Source organism: Marmota marmota, unplaced genomic scaffold (genome assembly GCF_001458135.2).
Source record: "Marmota marmota marmota unplaced genomic scaffold, marMar, whole genome shotgun sequence".
Classification (NCBI taxonomy): domain Eukaryota; kingdom Metazoa; phylum Chordata; class Mammalia; order Rodentia; family Sciuridae; genus Marmota; species Marmota marmota.
In genome coordinates, this window is record NW_025999842.1 from 54,862,284 (window position 1) to 54,884,664 (window position 22,381).

The 22,381-nt window shown below is 38.0% G+C and overlaps 1 protein-coding gene across 5 annotated transcripts in view; it reads left to right on the forward strand.

Moving 5' to 3' along the window:
• The window catches only part of Ect2l (epithelial cell transforming 2 like), a 94,231-nt gene that overhangs the window by 64,015 nt on the left and 7,835 nt on the right, over window positions 1-22,381 (forward strand). For 4 of the 5 annotated variants that reach the window (XM_048798948.1, XM_048798940.1, XM_048798960.1 and 1 more), the window contains 10 exons: window positions 1,276-1,458; window positions 3,016-3,119; window positions 4,673-4,795; window positions 9,459-9,545; window positions 12,467-12,681; window positions 13,580-13,727; window positions 14,846-14,919; window positions 15,015-15,171; window positions 16,011-16,076; window positions 17,551-17,639. In XM_048798948.1, coding sequence (XP_048654905.1) covers window positions 1,276-1,458; window positions 3,016-3,119; window positions 4,673-4,795; window positions 9,459-9,545; window positions 12,467-12,681; window positions 13,580-13,727; window positions 14,846-14,919; window positions 15,015-15,171; window positions 16,011-16,076; window positions 17,551-17,639 — 1,246 coding nt within the window. The remainder of the gene's footprint in view (window positions 1-1,275; window positions 1,459-3,015; window positions 3,120-4,672; window positions 4,796-9,458; window positions 9,546-12,466; window positions 12,682-13,579; window positions 13,728-14,845; window positions 14,920-15,014; window positions 15,172-16,010; window positions 16,077-17,550; window positions 17,640-22,381) is intronic. The other variant, XM_048798962.1, reaches the window with a different exon arrangement.

Consider the following 22,381-nt stretch of genomic DNA (forward strand, 5'->3'; position numbering starts at 1 on the left):
TCTGAGAAGAGAAACAAAGAGAAAATATACTAGAAAGCAAACTTTCATCTAGATTCTAAAGCTTCAAACATTAGATCAAAATGTAATATTGGCTGAAAAACAAGAGAACAAAATTGCTTTGCTACAGTAACATGAGTCATTTTTTCCCTTTAAAACTCCCTTGCTTTCTATTAACAGGGGATGATGGAGAAACTATATAGAGCTTTACTTCTCTATTCCCCAAATGCCAGGGGCCATTCAAGACTAGGAAAGTTGGCATGACTGGGAAACTTGTAAGGGAAAGGACTCTGTGCGGAGGTAACAAAAAGCACATTGTTTTATAGTTTTGAAGCAGAAATTACTTGTTAATTTTAGTTCAAATAACAACACCGCCCTATGACAGCCCCATGACGAGAGGAATCGGCCTAGCTGGGCAGAGCAGGGCGTGGGCACTGTCATTTACAGTGTGGAACAGGCTTTCTTCTTTTCCTCCTCCTCTGCCTCTCCTTCCTCTGGTTTCTCCTCCTTTCCCCTCTCTTTTTCTCATTCTCCTTATAAAAGAACCTATTATAAAAAATTTCACATTTATCAATGAAATTTTGGTAAACAACCTAAGTAAGATTATCTCTCCATTAAGGACAGAAAAAGCAGATTTATCATACCCTGCATCTTCTAGTCTTGCTTTTTAAGAAAGCTTTTTCTTTTTTAAAATATCTTTTAGTTGTAAATGGACACAATATCTTTATTTTATTTATTTATTTTTATGTGGTGTTGAGGATTGAATCCAGTGCCTCACACATGAGACGCAAGAGCTCTACCACTGAACTACATTCCCAGTCCTCAAGGAAACTTTATTTAAAGCACCCACTGGAGATATTTGCAGAAAGAGATAGCAGTTTGTCCTAATTTAAGAAAGATACAGGGTTGGCTTTGTATGGCATGATGGGGAATGGAAAATGATGAATGGAATTTTCTAGTACTTTCACTTTTAAGATGAATAGATAAAGCAATACATTCTTGCTAAGCTGACTGCTCTGCTTCCCAATGCACATGCAGTAGCTATTTAATTTTTGATTTCAAGTAGAATATATCAACCTTTCTATGATGAATAGACAGGCATTTAAAATGGTTCTTTATGTCCTTTTGAGTTTTGAATCTTACTCTTAACATCTTGGTCTTCTAATGGGGAAGGATATAAACCTAGTACAATTGGGGCTTTGTTATACTTTAAACAAGAAGTAGAATCTTTTCATCTGAGCTCAACTCCACAATAATAAAAGGAAAAAATAATGTTAGTTCTTAGTGACTGGCTGGGACCTCAGCAGGGTGGGCCTCCTCCTTCCATCTACTTCAATGAAGCCAAGCTACAGATGTGGTCCAACCTCACAGACTTCCTGGAAGATGCCTTGAAATCAGTGAGGAGAGAGTTAAGACCTCTCTTCAAGGAGCTGCAGAAGGGCATCAGTGGCAGGATGATAGGTAAGTACGCTGGCAGCTTCTAACGCAGGTGCATTATGAAGTTCATTAGGAATGGTACAAGCAAAATTTAACTCTTGAACATCTTCAGTAAAACATTTATCCCTTTGTTTTGTATTTTATTTCAAATAATGAATACCTACTAAGAAAAAAATATATCCATGGTTTCTGTTTTTAAAATATACCATCTTATTAATTCCTGTGTCTGTCAATTTGGCCTAGACCAAATCTGCTGTTTGCGGAGCCAGACCAAACAGTTTGCTCTAAAAGTTAACACCTGGCACTTAACATCCTAGTTAAGCCGCTTTTACATTACTGCAGCTATTATATAAATTGTTCTAAAGTTTAAGTTCTATTTCCTATCTATCTAAATAATATAATTTGGTGATAGCTCCAATTTGCAGAGCCTGGTGGACATCTCTTAACTTATTTTCCCATTCAGACTCCATTCCCATGATCAAAATATCACAATCGTCCCTGGAGAACAACTTAGTGTGTCAGCTTTGAATCTTCAACTAGATCAGTCCATTCTTTAAAATGAAGTCTTTTTCATCATCTAGATAAATTCCCCTCTGCCTCATTTATAACCTCTTTCAATTTTTCTCAGTACTTTCCATCTGATTAAAGCCCTATATCACTGTAGTCATTATGGCTGTATTCCTTTCTTCCCTTTCCTCCCCTGATTAAATGTCTATTTACTTAGCTACTGTCTGCACAAGAGCAGTAACACCTGTGCACACAGGTATTTTATCCATCAATAAACGTTCTACATCTCTTTGTAAATGCCTCCCATTAACACAGGGCTTTTCCTCTTATTTTCTTGTACTTTGGGAGGTGTCCAGCAATGTTTTTAAGTACTTATGAAATTAATCACAGGAAGTAATTATTTCCCCTGGTTCTTTCACACATATAAAGACCAGACAGAAAAATGGAAAGATAGATTTTTTATGTGTGTGTGGTGCTGGGGATTGAACCCAGGGCCTTGTGCATGTGAGGCAAGCACTCTACCAACTGAGCTATATCCCCAGCCCAAAAAGTAGATTTTTAAAGATAGAATTTTTTAAAAAAAAGTTGAACCCACCCAGTGGTACTTAACCATTGAACCACATCTCCAGCCCTTTTTATATTTTATTTTGAGACAGGATCTCGATAAGTTGCTGAGGCTGGCTTTGAACTTCCAATCCTCCTGCCTCAGCCTCCTGAGTTGCTGGGAATATAGAAGTATGTTTTTGATGCTACATGTAGGCAGTGATAAGCCAATGAAAAAAACTTGTTTTCAAATAAAAGCAAGTTGTTCAAATACCAAAAAAAAAAAAAATTTAAAAGATGTATTTAAATATAAATTAAAATTTAAAATATATATTTTTCCTATGGACTTATAAAAATTTTTACTTCTATTTAAAATATATTTTTTTCCTATGGACTTATAAAAATTTTTACTTCTATTCTTTGCATTTTTGTTTGTCCAACTAAAGAGCAGCAGTGAGAACTGAGTTTTTTCCTTTTTGTTTGCATATCTTACATAAATTAATTATAGGACAAATGACCTTGTATTTACAGGGCAATTTATGTTTGACTCCATGAGTATGGCAAGCATTCTGAATAACCAAGACATTGCACAAGCTCTGGCAGATGGTCTGATGGAGCTGTCAAAAGAAAATTCTGTAAGTGTTTCACTGAAGAAAGCAAACCAGAAAAACCACAATACTTAAATTCTTAACTTGGACTTATCATTTTTTAAACCATAATTTCTTAGAGAAATTACATCAGTTTATAAAACTAGCCATGGAGAGATTCTAGGCCTGAGATGTGTTAAGTATCCAGAATATGTTCTAGGCCAAGAACATATTCTGGATACTTAAAATATACTGTGCACTATTTTGTCTTGTGCTTAATTTCAGTCAGAAGTGACTTCTTTAAGAGAGATGTTAATTTTATACAACACAATATATATTTCACATAGTGAAAACAATCATTAGTATAAGGGAAAAATGTGTGAAACCAGACATAGAAAGGTGAAGGACGAGGGGGTTAGATGAGGGGATGGGAAAGAAAACACGAAGGAATAGAAATAAACAAATCAGCAATTTGGTTGGTGGCAGGTCTGCGGAGCCCAAAGAAGTATTCTTATTAAAACCAAATCTTGGATGCTGTGGCAGGAAAGTCAGTCCACATTTCAGAAGACAATGAGGAGAAGTTAGATAGAAGTTTCCCTCTTTCTCCCCTCAAGATGATAGTGAGGCTCAGGGAAAATGAAATGTGCTGCTGGCTGTTTGGGGGCCACTGGAAATAAGAATGATGTTGACTCTCAACACTGTCTAAACTTCAGTTTCTAAGAGAAGTTTCTCCAGTCCTCTTCTATTGTGGTCACGCTAGTTTGTGGGTGAATTGCATATTGTCTTTGCACACATTCTGTCTCCATGTTACTGGGCATCTCCTCTGATTTCTAGATGGTTTCCTGGATTAGCACCAGACTTATGCATTATACAGGCTTAGCTGTACTGCGTGGAGTTGCAGTTAGCTGTGATTTGTTTTCTCTGAAGGCTTAGCTTCGCAGTACTTAAGTCAAGGTGCACCAGCCCAGTGAGTTAAGACCCTGGTGAGCTCTGTTGCTAAAATGAGCAGGGATGTTCACAGAGCTGGCCCTGGAGGCCTGGAAAGATACTGCACTTTCTCTCAAACACCAAAGAATTGCTAAACATGTTTGGTGTAGGTTCAGAAAACTTATTGCCACTAATTACTTAAAAAAGAATTATGTATGGTATAATTTTGAGGGTGCGAAAGCCCATAGTGTGAGAGCGGAGCCTCAGGGTGTGTTTCCTAGCCACCCTGCCGCTGCTGCCTCTCTCCCAGGCCGACCTCCTTCCCTGAGAGACAGCAGAATCCCTCCTGCTCCCTGTCCTCTTTTGGCCAAGGGGTTGGTGTGGACGACTTTGGGTATGAAGATCTTGAAAGACCATTGCACAAGACGTTGACCTGCTAATCACATTGTGACAAAAAGCCAAGAACAAGGAGCATATATTATAGCCAGAATGAAATTAATTAGAAAGTCCCATTTGCCCACTATAAGAGTTATTTTTTTTCTGGCTATATACATTAATTAGGTAGAAATCTGAAAACTTGGCTAAAAAGTGTTCTCTTTTCTGCTGTACCCTTGATTACTCATATTTCAGATGAATGCTTTAAATTGTATTTTTTGTGGGGGGGCATTTTTCAGGAAAGGCCTCTGGAATTTTTGGCATGTTTTCTGCTGAAGAAATGTAGTAAAAAGAGCAAAGATGAAGGAAATGTTATTCTGACAAAATGTGACCTAAAAGAAACACTTGATTTGTTCACAAAGGTAAAGTTGCATCTTGATGCCATTGTTTACTGTAGTTTTAGGCACATGAGGGGAAGAAATTAGTAAGTAATAATGCTAGCTTTTCCTGGAAAACTTTCAACTTGTCATTTCTCCTCAGAACTTCATTTTTCATGGACTGTTTTTATTTTATTTATTTATTTATTTTTTAATTTTTATTGTTGGTTGTTCAAAACATTACATAGTTCTTGATATATCATATTTCACACTTTGATTCAAGTGGGTTATGAACTCCCATTTTTACCCCATATACAGATTGCAGAATCACATCAGTTACACATCCACTGATTTACATATTGCCATACTAGTGTCTGTTGTATTCTGCTGCCTTTCCTATCCTCTACTATCCCCCCTCCCCTCCCCTCCCCTCCCCTCTTCTCTCTCTGCCCCCTCTACTGACATTCATTTCTCCCCCTTGTATTATTTTTCCCTTTCCCCTCACTTCCTCTTGTATGTAATTTTGTATAACCCTGAGGGTCTCCTTCCATTTCCATGCAGTTTCCCTTCTCTCTCCCTTTCCCTCCCACCTCTCATCCCAGTTTAATGTTAATCTTCTTCTCATGCTCTTCGTCCCTACTCTGTTCTTAGTTACTCTCCTTATATCAAAGAAGACATTTGGCATTTGTTTTTTAGGGATTGGCTAGCTTCACTTAGCATAATCTGCTCTAATGTCGTCCATTTCCCTGCAAATTCTATGATTTTGATGGACTGTTTTTAAAAAAGGCATTTTGTTGTTCCCTAGCATGAGTAGCATTTAAGCCATTTCAACTGCTTGAGTAACAATACTTGGTTGTGGGAGAAAAGTACAATAAAAAAAATTGGAAATTTGCATTTTATCTTGTTGCTTATTCTGTTGTTGGGTCCTAAGATAACTTGAATTTTTTTTTTTCATTTAAACTTTTGGTTTTTTTTGGGGGGGGGGGAGCCAGAGAATTTTTTTCTTAGGTTGAGATTCATATTTATAAAAGAAAAAAATTTAGGTTTAAAGCTAGCTCTTCAGGAAAAAAAAATACTTTTGGCAGTACTGAGCTCAAAATCCACACATTCTTTGTTACATGAAATAATCAGGATTCAGGAAACACTGAGAATCACATTGTCATTCACAGAGCTGATTTCTAGATAGGGGAAAAGGTATTAGAACCATTTTTATGTTCAAAGAAAAGTCACCCATCTTTGGTATCTGAAGGCCTAAGTCCCACAACACAACTTGCCATTTAGACTGTTAGTAGGAATAGCTGTGAGGGTTTTCTTAGTAGGTGAATCATCTGTTGCTTTATTAACCCAATATTCTGAAAGTATTTGTCAGTGCTTTGTTCAAGGATAGCTTAGTGCCAGCAGACATGGAGGATTTCAGGGAAGTATCCCCTCTTGCTAAGGTGCCCTGGACTGACTTAGCAAAACAAAAGATCTCAATTATTAAAACCCACCCAACTGAGATTGAGTCACCTCTGTTCCCCGCCAAATTCCTTATTCTTCCCAAACCCAATCATCTCCCTGAGAGGAGTCATAAACAAACATATTGCAGGATCTCTAAACTCTTTTTAGGTTGGACCTCTGCTGGCCCACTGCCCAGGCTAAGTATGTTTTTTTCAGGAAACACTCCTAGACCACTTCTTAGGCAGAGAACAACTCCCTTCTTTTCAGTTCAGTTTCCTAATAATTACAGGAGCTAACCATTTGCTAGGTGCCATGCTAGATTCTGGGAATAGAGAGCTCAATGAGACACAGTCTCTGTGAGTGGCTGACAGCAGCACAGCAGATGGTAAGTGGTGGTGGTTAACAGAATGTGCAGGCTGGGGGACATACCAGGGCTGGCTGTTCATGCACACCCCCTTTTCCACTTCTCAGAGGCTGCTGCTTTTGCCTTGTCAGGGCAGCCACCTCTCTGAGATTTGGGTGTGTGTTTAGTCTGTATCTATCTTTCCGCCTGGGAAAGCCATTTAAAAATAATCCTACTCATTTTGCCTTCATTCACATGACCCACATGTGACTGTATCACACAGGTTTCAAATTCTCTCAAAGTCCTTATGAGACTTGGGTGATCCTGACTCCCTGGAAACTTTATTGGAGTTTCTTTTACCCGCTACCAACCCAATAATACCTGCCTATGAAGCAGGCAAACTTGAAGAAAGCAGTAAGGACAAATCTGTACATGCTTCCTCCTCTGAAGTGTCACTTTTACATGTTAAAGACCTAACTACTGGGAGAACTACTTGTGGAATCTCTACACCTACAGCAATGGTCACCAGAACAATTCCTTTCAAAGATGCTTTCCTCCTTGATCTTTCTTAAATTTCTTCTGCCAAATAAAATCCACACTGGAGTCAAGTCTTGTCAACCTACTGTTGACTGAAACATCTAGTCATGTTAATAAAATAATGCATGAAGTGTGGGCTTGGAGCTGCCTGTTGCTGGAAATCAGGTTACTCTCCTTCTGTCATCTGCCTGTAATAAAACTGCATCAACAAGGATCACCCTGACACCTCAGAATCTCTTTAATAGCTTTTCTTTTTTAATGTCAAGTTAGAAATAATATGTGTTAGATTCTCATTTTGTTTTTATTATTTAACATTTAATATGTTGTTCACAGGTTTATGAAACAAACTTGGGCACTCTTTAGAGGAAAAAAAAAAACCCAGTTTAAACATAAGTGCTGACTTACGTTAAAATAGAGAATCTGACTTTCTTTACATCTTGGGGTGTGTTTTTAAACCTGACTGTTTTTACCAAAGAGCACCCAAACTTTCAGCCATAGGAGTAGAAATAGTAGCTTCTCTAAGATGATTGTTCTCAAGAACCTCCCCTAAGTCCTGTGTAACAGGGCTGTCTGTCAAATTCAGGACTCCATATGTCTTTCTTTTCTTTCCTTCCTTTCTTTTTCCCCCTCTATCTACCTATCATCTTCCTAGTTCACCTATCCTGTTACCAACCTATTATCTATCTATCCATCTCTCTATCTATATATCCACCTATCCATCCACCTATCCACTATCATCTTGATGTCCAATCAGCAGTTACTTCTGGTCCTTGTGGGCCTGTGGTGTTTACCCTGAACGATGCAACCTTGGTGATGGTCATGCAGCTAGAATCATAGTTATTCCTGAGCTCTACTTGTCATTTCCACAACTATTTCTGGCCCCTGGTGCAGGCAGCATAGTGTCTTCTTGGAAAAGCATTAGCCAAGTCTAGACTGGAAAACACACTGCCTGCTTGCACTCTATCCTAGAGGAAAATTACTGTCATATGATGGAGGCCCAGCCCTGTGAGCTTATTTCTTATGGTAGTCCTATAGGTCCTGGAGAGAGCCACGGAAAAGGCCCACCAACACAAAATAATGACTTTCTTATATATTTGCAAAGTTGGTTGCCTCTGCTACTGCCTCTGAATTCATCCCTAAAAAACAAAATAAGGGGTAGCATATTCATTTTTAAAAATAGACTCTAAAAATCCTAATAATTATAACTTAAAATATAAAATGAGAGAAGTTGTTATTTTAGGTTTAAACAAAATTACTACACCAAATAATTTCCCTATCCTCAAAGAACAATTTATATTTAAAGAAAAATAGCTGCTGCTGAGCCAGAAATGGAACAAAGCCCCACTGTGCACACAGGGTGGTGGTGGGGGCATAATCCCCCAGTGAAAGCATAAATACATACCAGACTGGCACAGGTCACCACACATGGGGAGGACAAAGGAAATGACTGAAAGACTCTCTGAGTAGACAAGTGCCAGGTTCAGGTGGCATATCATGCAAAATAAGAAGAGAGCTGGTGGCTGCAGTCCAGGGACCAGGGTTCCCTCACAAAGAATTCAGGCTGCCATAAGGAACCCTGTAGCTATGAAATAAAAATTCACTTTTGCCTAAGACAAAAGCAACTTGGGAACAAATTGATGTTTTTCTTGCCTGGACATTAGCGGGGTCAGCCCTGGTACGTTTATTTTTGATTAGGAAGGGCAACAATAATAACCATTTGTCATGATTATTTCTCAAATTAAATACAGGTCCACTGGTTTCTTAGCTAGAGTGAGCCCTGGGATGCTGCAGGCATGTGGGGGAGGGTAAATTTAATGTGCTAATTTGTAAGCAGGTCACAAGAAGAACAATTGACAAGGAAAAGTGAAGAAAGAATAAGCCATATTTAAATGTGGAAACGGACAAGTCTGGAAAGGGGATGCAAATTGTTTATGACACGTTTGCAAAAAATTAGTTGAAAAAAAAGGTGAATTTTATAAAGTGTTGTGTTATTTTCTTTCTGGCATCTTAAAAAAGTGAGCTAACCTACTTATCCCCTACTGTGAAGTGACAGCAGCACTGAAGCAGAAGCCTGTTGCCCAAGATATGTGCAATACTCTATGCCAGAAAGGAGCCCCTGAATTCAGGACAAAACACCCCCACTACTTTCCGGGGGAATGAGGTTCAATGACTTTAGTTTCCCAAGTAGAAAGCCATTGAAAGGAAGCTAAAGAGTATATGTTTTTTCAAACACAAATTTTAAGTTAAGAGAGGCATTATATTTGTCAGGCTCTCATTAGGGAATCGGGTTAGGGCAGATAGCTTCCCAATGTCTCTTAGGGCAGAGTACTGCCTTTCCAGAGATCCCAAGGCTCACCTCCAAATAATCAAGTTCCATTTAATCTTCAGGAAAGAAACATTATAGAAGACAACTCTCAGGACACAGAATCAAGTCTCAACAAAAGTGATCTAGATTTTGAGGTGCTGCTTAAGCTGGTAAGTCAGTAATAACATAATGTGAATTTCCCATTTGTTTTACTCCTGACAATGAAGCTTCAGTCTTTATTCTGGTTAGTCCTTTGCTGTCCTTGAACATTTCCCTTAAAAAGTAAAGAAAAAAAACACTAAGTATAATTGAGGGGAATCCAGCTGGTAAATTTTTCCTCCCCTGAATTAAGCTCTGCACTGAAAAGAAGTTGAGCCAAAAAGAGAAAGCAGAACATCTTTAAGAAAACCAATCTGTATGTGCCACCATGATTTTCCATTACTAGATGTTGTTTTGGTCAGCTTTGCATCACTATGACCAAAAGACCTGACAAAAATAACTTAGAGGAGGAAAACTTCATTTTGATTCACAGTTTCAGAAGTTCAGGTCCCTAGTTGGCCTACTCTATAGCTCTTGGTTGGCGGGTGAGGCAGAACATCATGGCAGAAGGTAATGGTAGAGGAAAGCAGCTAAGAACATGGCAACCAAAAGCAGAGATAAGACTCTACTCATCAGGGACAAAATACTAATTCCAAAGGCATACTCCCAGTGACCTCCAGCCACACCCTACCTGCTTAAAGTTACCACCAGTTAATCAATCTACTGATTAGGTCAGAACTCTCATAATCCAATCATTTATCTCTGAACTTTGTGTGTGTGTGTGTGTGTGTGTGTATGGTGCCGGGGATTGAACCCAGGACCTTGTGCATGCAAGGCAAGCACTTTACCAACTGAGCTATATCCCCAGTCCCACCTCTGAACATTCTTGCCTTGTCTCACACACAAACTTTTTGGGGATACCTCATATCCAAACCATAACAGATATCATTTAAAGAAATGGATAAATGGAAATAAACAGTTTCTAACTGATCCACCAACTTGTGGTTTGACTTCATATGTTGACTGTAATCAATGTAATGTTTAGGGCTTTGTCCTTTGGGGTAAAACAGGCAGAGTACATAAAAGAAGTTGCATAAACTTAGAGGTCCTGTCCTGCTGGATATGTGGCATGTACATATCATTTTGTATTCTTCAACACATGTACCCATTTGTTATCATATTTCATTCTCAAAAGCCTGTAGAGTAGATGTTAGTAGCCACATTTTTTAGAAATGAAGAACTAGAGTTAGAAAAGTTAAATGAATTCCCTAAGGTCAGAAAAACTGGGAAAAAACAAAAGAAGACTTGTGGAAAGAACATCTGACAACAGCTTTGAAACAACAGCTTTGGCAGTTGACACTTTAAGCCACAATGATTGTAAACGTTTAATAACGCCAATGTTTAAAATAATATACATATGTAAATATACGTAAAAATATAACATAGGTTGCAAACCAACTGCTGATTGAGATGCAGATGTATTTTTTAATTTATTAGATATGTCTAAATAGACGTTACACACAGACCATGTGTTTGAAACATAAAACTTAAGTAACCAAGAGTAGTGTTTTTTGTTTGTTTGATTTTTGGTTTTTTGGTATGGGGAATTGGACCCAGGGGTGGTTATCCATTGAGACACATCCCTAGTCTTTTTTATTTTTTAAATTTGTTCTTTTTAGATATACATGACAGTAGAATGTATTTTGGCATATTATACATACATGAACATAACTTATTCTAATTAGGATCCTATTCTTGTGGTTGTATCCCGACTTAAAAAAAAATTTTTTTTTTTAAACTTTGAGACAGAGTTTCACTAAGTTGCTTACAACCTTGCTAAGTTGCTGAGGCTGGTCTCAAACTTGTAATTCTCCTACCTCAACCTCTGGAGCCACTGGGATTACCTGAGTGCACTACCATGCATGCCCAGCAGAGCAGTGTTTTTATAGTATTTCAAAGAGAATGCATTTTCTCATTTTTTTTAAAAAAAAATTACTTTATAAATTTCGGTCTTAATTCTTAAAATTATGGTTGGCTCATCTTAGTGAAGACCACATAGCCTTATACTTCATATTGTCATATTTTGTTTTCCATTTTAAACAAGAAGTTTGTTTAAACCATAATCAATGAGCTATTTAGTATTCATTTTTATGAGTAATCTATACCTACTGAAAGACAGATTATCCTACATGTAAGAGTTATGTAGGAAAAAAAGTTACAAAATTGTTCTTGGTTTTACAACAATAAATGAAAAAACATTAGAATTCTCCACTAGAACAAGGTATACAAGGATTTGTTGTTGTTGCTGTTGTTTTGTTAAAACAGTAAGAACAAAATAATTTACTGTAATATAAAGGTGAGAGCTGAAGGAATATGCTACTCATGGAGAAGGGCTTTTCTCCCATTCCATCTCTACTTGATGTCAATCAAAACATACCTTTGCCTATTTAGTAAAAAAGAGGAGAGAAATTATATCCCATCTATGTATATCAAAGTGCATAAAGGCATTCTACTGTCATGTATAATTAATTAAAACAAATAAAAAGTTTCAAATTAAAAAAGAGGAGAAGGAAGAGGAGGGGAGGGGGAAGGAGGAGGAGGAGGAAGCTTGTGTATATACCCTAATTACTGTATGCTTAATAAAGCAATGGAAAGTGGAAGCTGAAAGAATAGGGAAACCTACACTGCTTTAGTAGTGGGATGTGGTGAAGCCCAGTGGCATCTGCCAGCTGAGGAAGTGCTCTTGCCCTGTGAGAACAGTACTCCCTCTGGAGAAGAGCAGTTTCCCTTTTTTAGGAGACACCTCCCATCTGCTGCAGCTTCAGCCTCTAGGTGCGACTGAGAAGATTTGTCTGTCAAATTGGACTTCGACAAACCCCGTGGTTCCTTGTAGACTTTCCTTAGTTCATTAAGCAGTGTAGTCTCTCAATCTTAAACCACTCCACAGAAACAATTAGGATGTTCATTGTTCTTAGTGTTGGCCTCTTCCTAGGGCTTCTTGAGGGCTGGAGTTATGATGCTTTTCCTATGAGTTTTTAATGCCTTTCTGCAGGAGAGAAAGCTGCAGAGAAACTCAGCAGATAAGCGAACTAGTGCTGCCAGGGAACTCTTACAGAGTGAGAGAAAGTATGTGCAGATGCTGGAAATTGTGCGGGATGTTTATGTGAGACCACTGAGAGCAGCACTGGCATCAAACAGAGCGATTCTGAGTGCTGCAAACATACAGATAATTTTCTCTGATATTCTGCAGATTTTAAGTCTCAACAGGTAAATCACATTTTGTCTCAAGAGCTGTACAGAACCTCTTTCTCTGCTCCTCCTGGGTACAATGATCATCTTGCAGAGGGGAGGGCTCCTCAGCCCGTCACTCTCTGGGCTGCAACTGGAAGTGATCATTCCTCCCCAGGTCCAGGCTAGGTGCAAAGATAGAGTCCAGTGCTGGGGCTTTCTGTATCAGGAGAATATTTGCACAAAAGACAACCAGAAAGAGAGCTGGGTGGAGTCATTCTTAATCAGCAAATCTTAATTGATCAGGGAGAGAGGAGCAGAAGAACTTAACAGGCTCAACGTAATAGGGAACTTTACCCAGAAATCCCAACACAGATCAGTTTAATAAATGTGCTTCATGTATATAACCTGAGAGAGAACAGTCACTCTACCTGTTGTAAAGTAAGAAAATTGAGCATATGCTGCTCTGACAGTGACTCTTTAGGTAACTTGGGACCAGTTGTCCACCCTCTATAGGCCCCTGCTGCCATGAAATGAAGAGGTTGGTAGGCCTCTGCCAGTTTTCAAGATCTGGGACAGCTGGGAGAGACTATCTTAGAGGCCCAGGGACATATGGTGCTTAGAGTTGGAGCTGTCTAAGCTGTTGTTGTTCCCTGAAGGTGGGACATTCAGGGGCAGCTGTATTGAAGCTAGCCTGGGTTCTGACTCCAGGAATTAGGACAAAGAGAGGGAACTTCCACAGCGTGCCTACTTCCTTACACCCTTACCCCTACTTCTGGTCCATCAAATCTCTATTGCTCTATGTTAAGAAAAAAGTTCTTGATCAAAATCAAGTACCGTCATAAAAGACTAGGCCGCAAAAGTCTACACTAGCAACAATTAAGTCTGCAAGCTATCATGGGCTTATATTCACAATTATATTTTCCCCATATTGCAGGCAATTTCTAGATAACCTAAGAGACAGACTACAGGAATGGAGCTCAGCCCACTGTGTGGGGGAAATATTCATAAAGTTTGGAGGCCAGTTGAACACATACACCAATTTCTTCAATAATTACCCTGTTGTTCTGAAAACCATCGAGAAGGTAAATGGTTGACTCGTCATCCATCCTTTGATTAGGACCAGAGTTAACAGGAAGGGCTGCTTCTCTGCCTTTCTCTCCTAGGTCTTCTCTCCTGTCCTGTGAGCTCTCTGAGGACAGGGACCCTGACAAAGAGCTAGGACATTGCTTTACACACAGCATTATCTAGGTTGAACTGGACTAATCCTCATATACACTGCCCATTACATCTTACCCGGCTTCCCTGTGGCTCAGTTACAGGAGAATGTTCAACAATTAGGTAGAAGAAAGACTGTGAGCTTTGATTCTATTCTCCAGCCCAATCCCATATGGCTCGGATGAGTTCAGCTCTTTGGACAAAAGTGCACTTGAATATGGCAATTTCATAGATCTGATCTTGAGGACAAGAATTGGAGCAGAGACACATGTTACCAGAAACAAACTGGTGCCAAAATTTTTATAGTTATGTTTAACAATGAGACCTGCTCCACTAGCATAGTGTATATGTATATATTCAATAATTGTTAGCTATAATTACCGAAATCAGAATTTTTAGAAATTAGCACTGCTGATATCATTTAGACATGTACCTACTAAGTGGAAGGAGGTAAGTTCATGGTTGCAATAAAGGAAATGAATTAATACATCTAAAAACAGATATTAAATATAGTAGAATGCTTTTATAATATTATGAAAACATGATTAATAGCAGTATTAAAAGTGACTATTATTACTAGTCAAGTTCTTACTACAATGAAATAACCTCTACTGCATGACAGGTACTTTATTGACAGAATTATCCCCCTCATCCTAAATTAGGTGTGAGATCCATTTTACAGATGAGAAAGCTAAAGGTGAAAGAAGTTAACTTGACAATGTCGATTTATTCTAGTTCTAATCCAGGCCCATTGAAAAGTCTATTATTATTTGTCTTATTAAGTTCAATGGCTAGGGCTAGGTCTATGATATAATTAAGACACTCTGCTTAATATATTAGGAGACACTGGGGGTGCCTTTAGTACTTGGAATAGATGGAGATGTTGTCCTGCTTGGAGTGTTCCATAGGTCGTCACTCACCAGGTGGAACAGAAGGCTTTGCAGCTGTCTCATACAGCAAGGTTTTGACAGTTGTTCCCTTCTAGTGCAGAGAAATGACACCAGCATTCCGAGCTTTCCTGAAGAGGCATGATAAGACCACTGTTACTAAAATGCTGAGGTGAGTTCCAAGGGAGAGCACAGTTGGGTCCCAAGGAGAGGGTACTCCTCAATTTTCAAGCAGAGACCAGGCTCCCTTCTCTGTGCCTCATACAGCCTGCCGGAGCTGCTTTTGTTCCCATCTCGGAGATTTGACGAATATGTGAATCTTCTCTATGCTCTGAGGCTTCATACTGCTGCGGAACACGTTGACCGTGGGGACCTGACCACTGCAATTGGCCAAATCAAAAAATACAAAGGTTATATAGATCAGGTTCGTTGCTGATAAGCATCTGTCTTTCACAAATGTCACAATGCTTTTGTGGCACTCTCAAAGATCCTGAGATATCTTCTCTTCTGTGGTGTTCTTGTAGTCTTTGGTTCTTTTAAATATTAAATAGATAGTTGTATTCAATGGTTTTGAACACTAAGGAGATCAATCCTAACCCAAGCAACATAGAATAGAATGTTTTCAGAGAGCTGTACAATGACAATAAAACCTTTACTAAAATGAAAGTTTGAAAATTTTATTTTCTTGATAACAAAAAGAAAGAATGATGTGTATAATCCTTTGATTCTGAAATTACTTTTTAAGGTATTAATTAGTTTTCCTGCTTCAGTAAGTACAGAAATCAATCTGAAAGACATTGGCATCTTGGAGTACAGTACTCTCATGTTGTAGACATTATCATCGATGGTGCCTACTACATAGGAATCTGGGCTGAATATAACCTGTTACTCCTGTTACCATATCAAAGCCCTGAAGATGCTTTCATAAATAGTAATGTTACTTGCCTTTTAAAACACTGTTTTATGGGGCTGGGGTTGTGGTTCAGTGATAGAGCACTCACCTAGCATGTGAGGCCCTGGGTTTGATCCTCAGCACCACATAAAAACAAATAAATAAAATAAAGGTATTGTATCCAACTACATATTAAAATTTGTTTTAAAAAATAAAACACTGTTTTAAAACAGCAGGTACAGAAAATTTAAGTTTTTATTGTAGTAAAGTATCAAACCATGCACCAAGTGCCACAAAAATATTTTAATCCTTTTCTTTTAGGATTAAAAATGTCACAATTTTAGTTGGTCTAAAATCAGTCTGTTTTCTAGATGAAAGAAAACATCAGAATGAAGGAGCAGCTGTCAGACATACAGAGAATCATCTGGGGGTGCCCTGTAAGTATTCTGATGTACTTTCTGTATTCTTTGCTCGTGAGTATAATCTCATCTTTGGCAGAAGACATAAAGATCCCACTGCAGCTAATGTATGGAACGTCTGCTGCTGCTGCTGGGGCTCACTGCAACCTCTCACATTTCACATCTTCCTTATCTGTAGCCATGCTCCATGAGAAGAGGCACACGTGACCTTGGCCCTATCCCACCACTTTTCTGCAGTCTTGGGTCCTTATTTGTGGTTAGCTGTTACCTCTTGACTATCAACTTGTCCTCCTACCTTCTCTTACCTACTAAGGATCACACCACAAATGTACTTGCCATTCTCTGGTAGTGTAGCCTTTCTTCATTTGTCTTGCATTTGTTCTTTGTACAAATTCTTCTTTGAAATTGCCTTCCTTTCCTAGTCTACTGGATAAATGCTATTCATCCTTTAAAAACCAGATCAATCATTCTCTTCTCCATGCAGTTTCCCTAACATTTCCAGCTGTGAGCTGTTTCCTTCTTTCACAGCCCTGGACCATCCCTGACATATGTTACCGAGACCCTCTATTTACATAGCTGGGAGAGCCACCATGTGTGAACTGACTCACTTGTCTTCCGGTGTCTGGCATTCAGTAGGAGCTCCCTATGTGAATTATGTTGAAGTATCAGTAGATTGGAGATATGATTTTTATTTGGTCAAACTGGGGGAGCTAGATGGAGTTTTTGTCATTATTTCAATCTGCATGGAAAGAAAAGAGTTGGTTGAACAGCAAATGCCCAAATTTTTGCAAGTCTGAGAGTCTCTAGAACTTCATCTCTGACTCACTGTACATACCAAGATATTATTCTCATGATCAAGAGATCAATACAAAGGCTTGACATCTTAATTTGTAGCATTTCATTTGCCTCCTTTTCTTTTCTTTTTTTTTAAAGATATTTTAAAGACGGACACAATATCTTTATTTTATTTATTTGTATGTGGTGGTGAGGATCGAACCCAGTCCTCAAGCATGTGAGGCAAGTGATCTACCACTGAGTCACAACCCTAGCCCCATGCTTCTTTTTCTTACTAATTTCCTTTTAATCTCCCTCCTTCACTTTGTTTTTGATACTATAAAATTGTTTACAAAAAATAATTTTGGTACTTTTTTTTTAGGTGTAGATGGACACAACACAATGCCTTTATTTTTATGTGGTGCTGAGGATCAAACCCAGGTCCCGCCTATGCTAGGCGAGCGCTCTACCGCTGAGCCACAATCCCAGCCCAATTTTGGTAGTTTGAAAACTTTGACAACATTCCCAAATAAGTTTTTATTGTCAATTGTGGTCTTTCTAAAGAAAGCCTGTTTTATAAACAATGAAAATATTCACTTTTTCAAAACTGAACCAAGTTCTAGTCAACACTTGCATGTTCTGGGATATAAAATGGTTCTGCAGTGATGGTATTTGTTTTAAAATGTTTATACATGCTTCTAATTTTTTGACTTTATAGACTCTATTTGAAATAAACAGATACCTGATTAGGGTCCAAGATGTAGTCCAACTCCATTGCTGTGATGAGGAGATAAGTTTCTCTTTAAGGTAAGCAGCAGTTAATTCCCCTAAGGCTGCGAAGACCTTAAGTGCTGGTGGCTGTTATTCATTTCGCATCTGTGGCCTTCAGTTACTGTGCCTGACATACTATAGGTGTATGATAAATCTTTGCATTGAACAAAGAAGCTACATACAATCCCTCTGATGTAGTGCAAGAGGTATACTCTATTACCTTACATAAGTTCTATGCAGTTCTTGGGCAGATGGGAGAAAATAAATCGTCTCTACCAAGACCACAAACTCCATAGAAGCAGAACTTCTAGAGGTTGGTTACTTTTCTACTGAGAGAAGATTCAAGTATTATGGATTGCGCACCAATCATCTGTTCAACTATACAAAAGAGGGGAACATCTTATTATCCTCAAATAGTTGTTGAGGATGGTATTAAAAATGACTTCACCTAGCAGAGCGCAGTGGCACACACCTGTGATCCCAGTGGCTTGAGGAAGGAGGATGTTGAGTTCAAAGCCAGCCTTAGCAACTTAGCGAGACTTTAGACAATTCAGTGAGACCCTATATCTAAATAAAATACAAAAAAGGGCTAGGGATGTGGCCCAGCGGTTGAGTGCCCAGGGGTTCAATCCCTAGTACTAAAATAATAATAATATAACAACAACAACAACAACAACAACAACTTCACCACATGTAGTTTGCACAGTGCTCAGAGTAGTGCAAGAATGCCAATGTCCATAACTTAGTGTTCCATTCCTCCTTTAGAACAAGATGGACAAGTTCTTTCCTGTAAAGGTTCAGAGAGTAAATATTTAGGATTTGCTGGCCAAATGATCTCTGTGGCAATGACCTACCTTTGTCATTGTAGCAAAAAACCCTAACATAAATGATATAATACAAAAAATGTATGCTATTCATAAACAATATATAAATGGATATGTATGGCTTTGTTCCAATAAATCTTTATTTACAAAAACAGGTAATGGGCTATAGTTTGTTTATCTCTGCTTTAGAAAACTATCAAACTGAGCTCAGTGGTGGAGTGCTTGCCTAGCATGTGTGAGGCACTGGGTTGGATTCTCAGCACCACATATAAATAAATAAATTAAAGGTCCATTGACAATTAAAAATATATTTAAAAAAACTATTTTCCAGTATTAATAGCAAAGATAATGACCTAGCACATAATTAAGCAGAACTTCTCAAGGATGGTCACTTTTCTATTGAAAGAAGACCCAAGTGACCAAATGATCCCATTGCAATAAAAGTAAAAAAATGATTTCTTTCAATGAATATTTCAGCAACCATTTTCCAAAAGCATAGAGCCCTGGTGTAGATGGAAGAAATATTTACCTCTATTTCCACCTTGAGCAGATCATTAGTGAAAATCAAATTATACAGTAGTGTCTCATTGTCACAGTATTTTTGTTTCTTTTGTGCTGTTTTTGGCTAGTGACACTAGCAAAGAGCTACAATGATAGAAACTAGAGCCTAAAGCAGCAATTCTAAACTGCTGTGGTAGGACACATGCCAGGAATTGTTCCAGTTTGGGTTATTATTTGACCTTCATGTGTTCCTTCTTGAGCACTTCCTTTCCAAGTTTCTGTATTGTTTTCCTTCTATCTGCAGAACCTCCTTTAACATTTCTTGCAAAGCAGGTCTACTGGCAATTAATTGCCTCAATTTTGGTTTGAGAAATTCTTACTTCTACTTCATGTTTGAAGGAAAATTTTGCAGGCTATGTAATTCTAGGTTGGAGATTTTTTTTTTATACTTACTTCACTCCATTCACTTCATGATGGAATAATTCCAAAGAGAAGTATAAAGTAATCATTATCCTTGTTCCTCTATAAATAGGTGTTTTGTTGTTCTTTGGATTCTTTCAAGGTTTTCTCTTTGTTTTCTGAAGTTAAGAGTGTATTATGTGTAGATATAGATTTTTTGGTATTTATTCTGCTTAGTATTCTCTGAGCTTCCTGGGCTTGTGTTTTGCTGTCAATAATTTTGGAAACTTCAGCCATTATTACTCCAAATATTTATTGTTTCTTTCTCATCTCCATTTACTATTCCCATTACACACATGTGCTTTGAAATGTACTCATTACTTAAATATTCTGTTCCTTTCTTTTCCAATCTGGTCTTTTTTCTTTTTCCGTTGGAAAGTTTCTATTGACATATCTTCAGAATTACTAATTCTTAACTCAGCTGTGTCCAGTCTACTGATGAGCCCACTAAAGAAAGGCATTCTTCATTTATGATTTTATTTTTAATATTTCTTTTTAACTTTCTTTTAAAAATTTCTGTTTACATGACACCTCTCTTCTTCCATGTGGTCTACTTTTCCTATTAGATCCCTTAATATATTAATCATAGTTAAAAAATTTCAATATCTCTACCTTCTCTGAGTCTGGTTCTGATACTTGGCCTTTTTTCAATCTGTTTTTGGCCTCTTAGGATGCCTTATAATGTTTTGTTGAAGGACAGACACAAAGTATCAGCAAAAGGAATTGGGCTAAATAGGCCTTTTTAGTGTGAGGTTTTAGTTTATTTGGCTAGGAGGTAGGCTGTGTTTACTGGGTTGAGGTCAGAGTTTGCAATTTTCCCTAGTGTCCTTGTTTTGGTCTCCCCTATTGTTTTTGGATTTCCTGGAAGATCTAAATAGGGTCTGACCCTTGTGGTTCTGTCAGCTGTATTATATGAGGGTACTATTGATATGGAAGTAAAGTGAGGGAAGGGGAAGCATTCTGTACTTCTTTGACCCGTGTTCAGTCTTTTAATGAGCCTATTGCCTGAGATGTGACCTTCGTAAGTGCTTCTCAGCATTTTTTCCAACTCTAAGATGAGGCGTGAAGGATAGAGAGGGCTGGTGTTAGATACTCTCCTTTTCCTGCAATGGTTATATTTTGGTAAAACCCAAGTTAGTTAAGTTCTGTTAAAAGTTCTCCTTGGGGGCAGGACTTGGTTAAGGAGAACAGAACTCTCTGGACATATTTCAAAATGGCTACTTTTCATCTGCCCTGGGGAAGAATAAGGGGATTTTTCTCTGTCCTTCATCATAAGAACCTGTGGGTAAAACTCAGACCAGTGTGGGAACCCCTGATGTTTTCTCCCTTTCCCTTCTCTCCACAATCTCCTATAGTTAGTCAATGAGCCTTTAAGTGTTTGATACTGGCTCTAGCCAGTAGTTGGTTTAAGATTGTATTGGTCTATCCAGCTTTTGGGGTGGTGGTTAACTCCGTGACCTCAGTTCTCTGGTAGATCTGAGAAGAGTTGTCAATTCTGAGGGTTTTTTCCATTTATTTTTTGTTATGAGGTTAGGAAAGACAACTTCCAAGCCCTTTACATGTCATTTCGGAATGGAAGTCTACTAGAATTTAGACTTGTCTTGGACAAGAGATGACAGTACATTTAAGAAGATTAAGATAATACTAAATTATTTTACACTCTGTGTGGTACATTTATATTCAAGTAGGCACGTTTTCTGATTACATTTATACTATTTGCCAATAAACATATATAACTTCACATTAACATTTGAAACTAAATAACTGCAAACAGGCTTATATTCTAAAATATTGCACAATATTTAGCCTGCAATCTTGTTTTCTGTCATTTTAGAAAATCACATAAAATAAAAGAATTGCCATTCCCATGATTTCCATCAGAGATTTTTACTAAAGCAAATACATTATACTTATAGGTATGACAGTGACAGGAATATAAGGCTTTATAGTTTACCATGTATTTAACTATTCTACTTGATAAATTCATTACAATCTCTTGGTGAGGCAGGTAGGACAGGATCCTGGAGAATCCAACTTCAGTAAGTTGCCTGAGGTCACAGAACTATTAAAGGCTGGTCAGGAATTCACAACCTAGTCTCTCAATGCACAGACTGTCTCCACAGATCATAGGCAGGTGGAAAGATGAACTGAGCCTCCCTCATAATAAATTTACCAACGTAGCAGCAAGTACTAAACAAATAATTAACACTGAAAGAATGGGTAAATGTTTGCATTCTAAACAATTCTCTATTCCTCTGGAAATAGAGATGGAAGTCATAGAGTCATATGAAGAGCTAGGAATTTCAGAAGATATTTTTTCCATTGTGGACATAAACTGTAGTTTTAGATTATATTTAGCTTTTATAGTGTATTATGTATTTTGGAACTCTTATAACTTTTTTCCAGAAACACCAATCTTCATATATGTGACTTTAAGCTTGCTAATCTTTTTAAGTGTGGTTATTTACCAGGGCAACTATGCATTGGAGAAAGGGAAACACTCAGATTTTTTGGAGACACTAGACTCTTGGTTCTGAATTTAGTCCTACTCTAGGGACCCAAGAGCTATTGTGATCCCCAAGTCAGTGTGGATACAGATGCTAGCTGTCAACTGTTCTGCTCAGATCAGCTCACGGTAGAAGCTGTTGTCCATTCCTTCTAAAGCTTTCATCCTGAAAATTTCTTTTAAAGTTTTATGTATTATAGGAGTTAGGTACTTTATGTCTTCTGACGTGGTCTAGTTAGTGCATAAATAACACAGCACTTCTAGAATGGAGTTAAGAATTTACACTAGAGTAACTGTGTTCCATTTTCCTGAGTCATTCATTATTTATAGATGAGCAAAGAAATCCTGTCAAAATTCAGGGAAAAAGCAAATGCCCTAATCTTGGAGTTGATTCTGAGTGTAAGCATTGGTAGCATTCTGAAACATTACATAGGATCCATAATTTCCACTCTACTTGCTTTATTAGGTTGATATTAAAGGTCAAATTA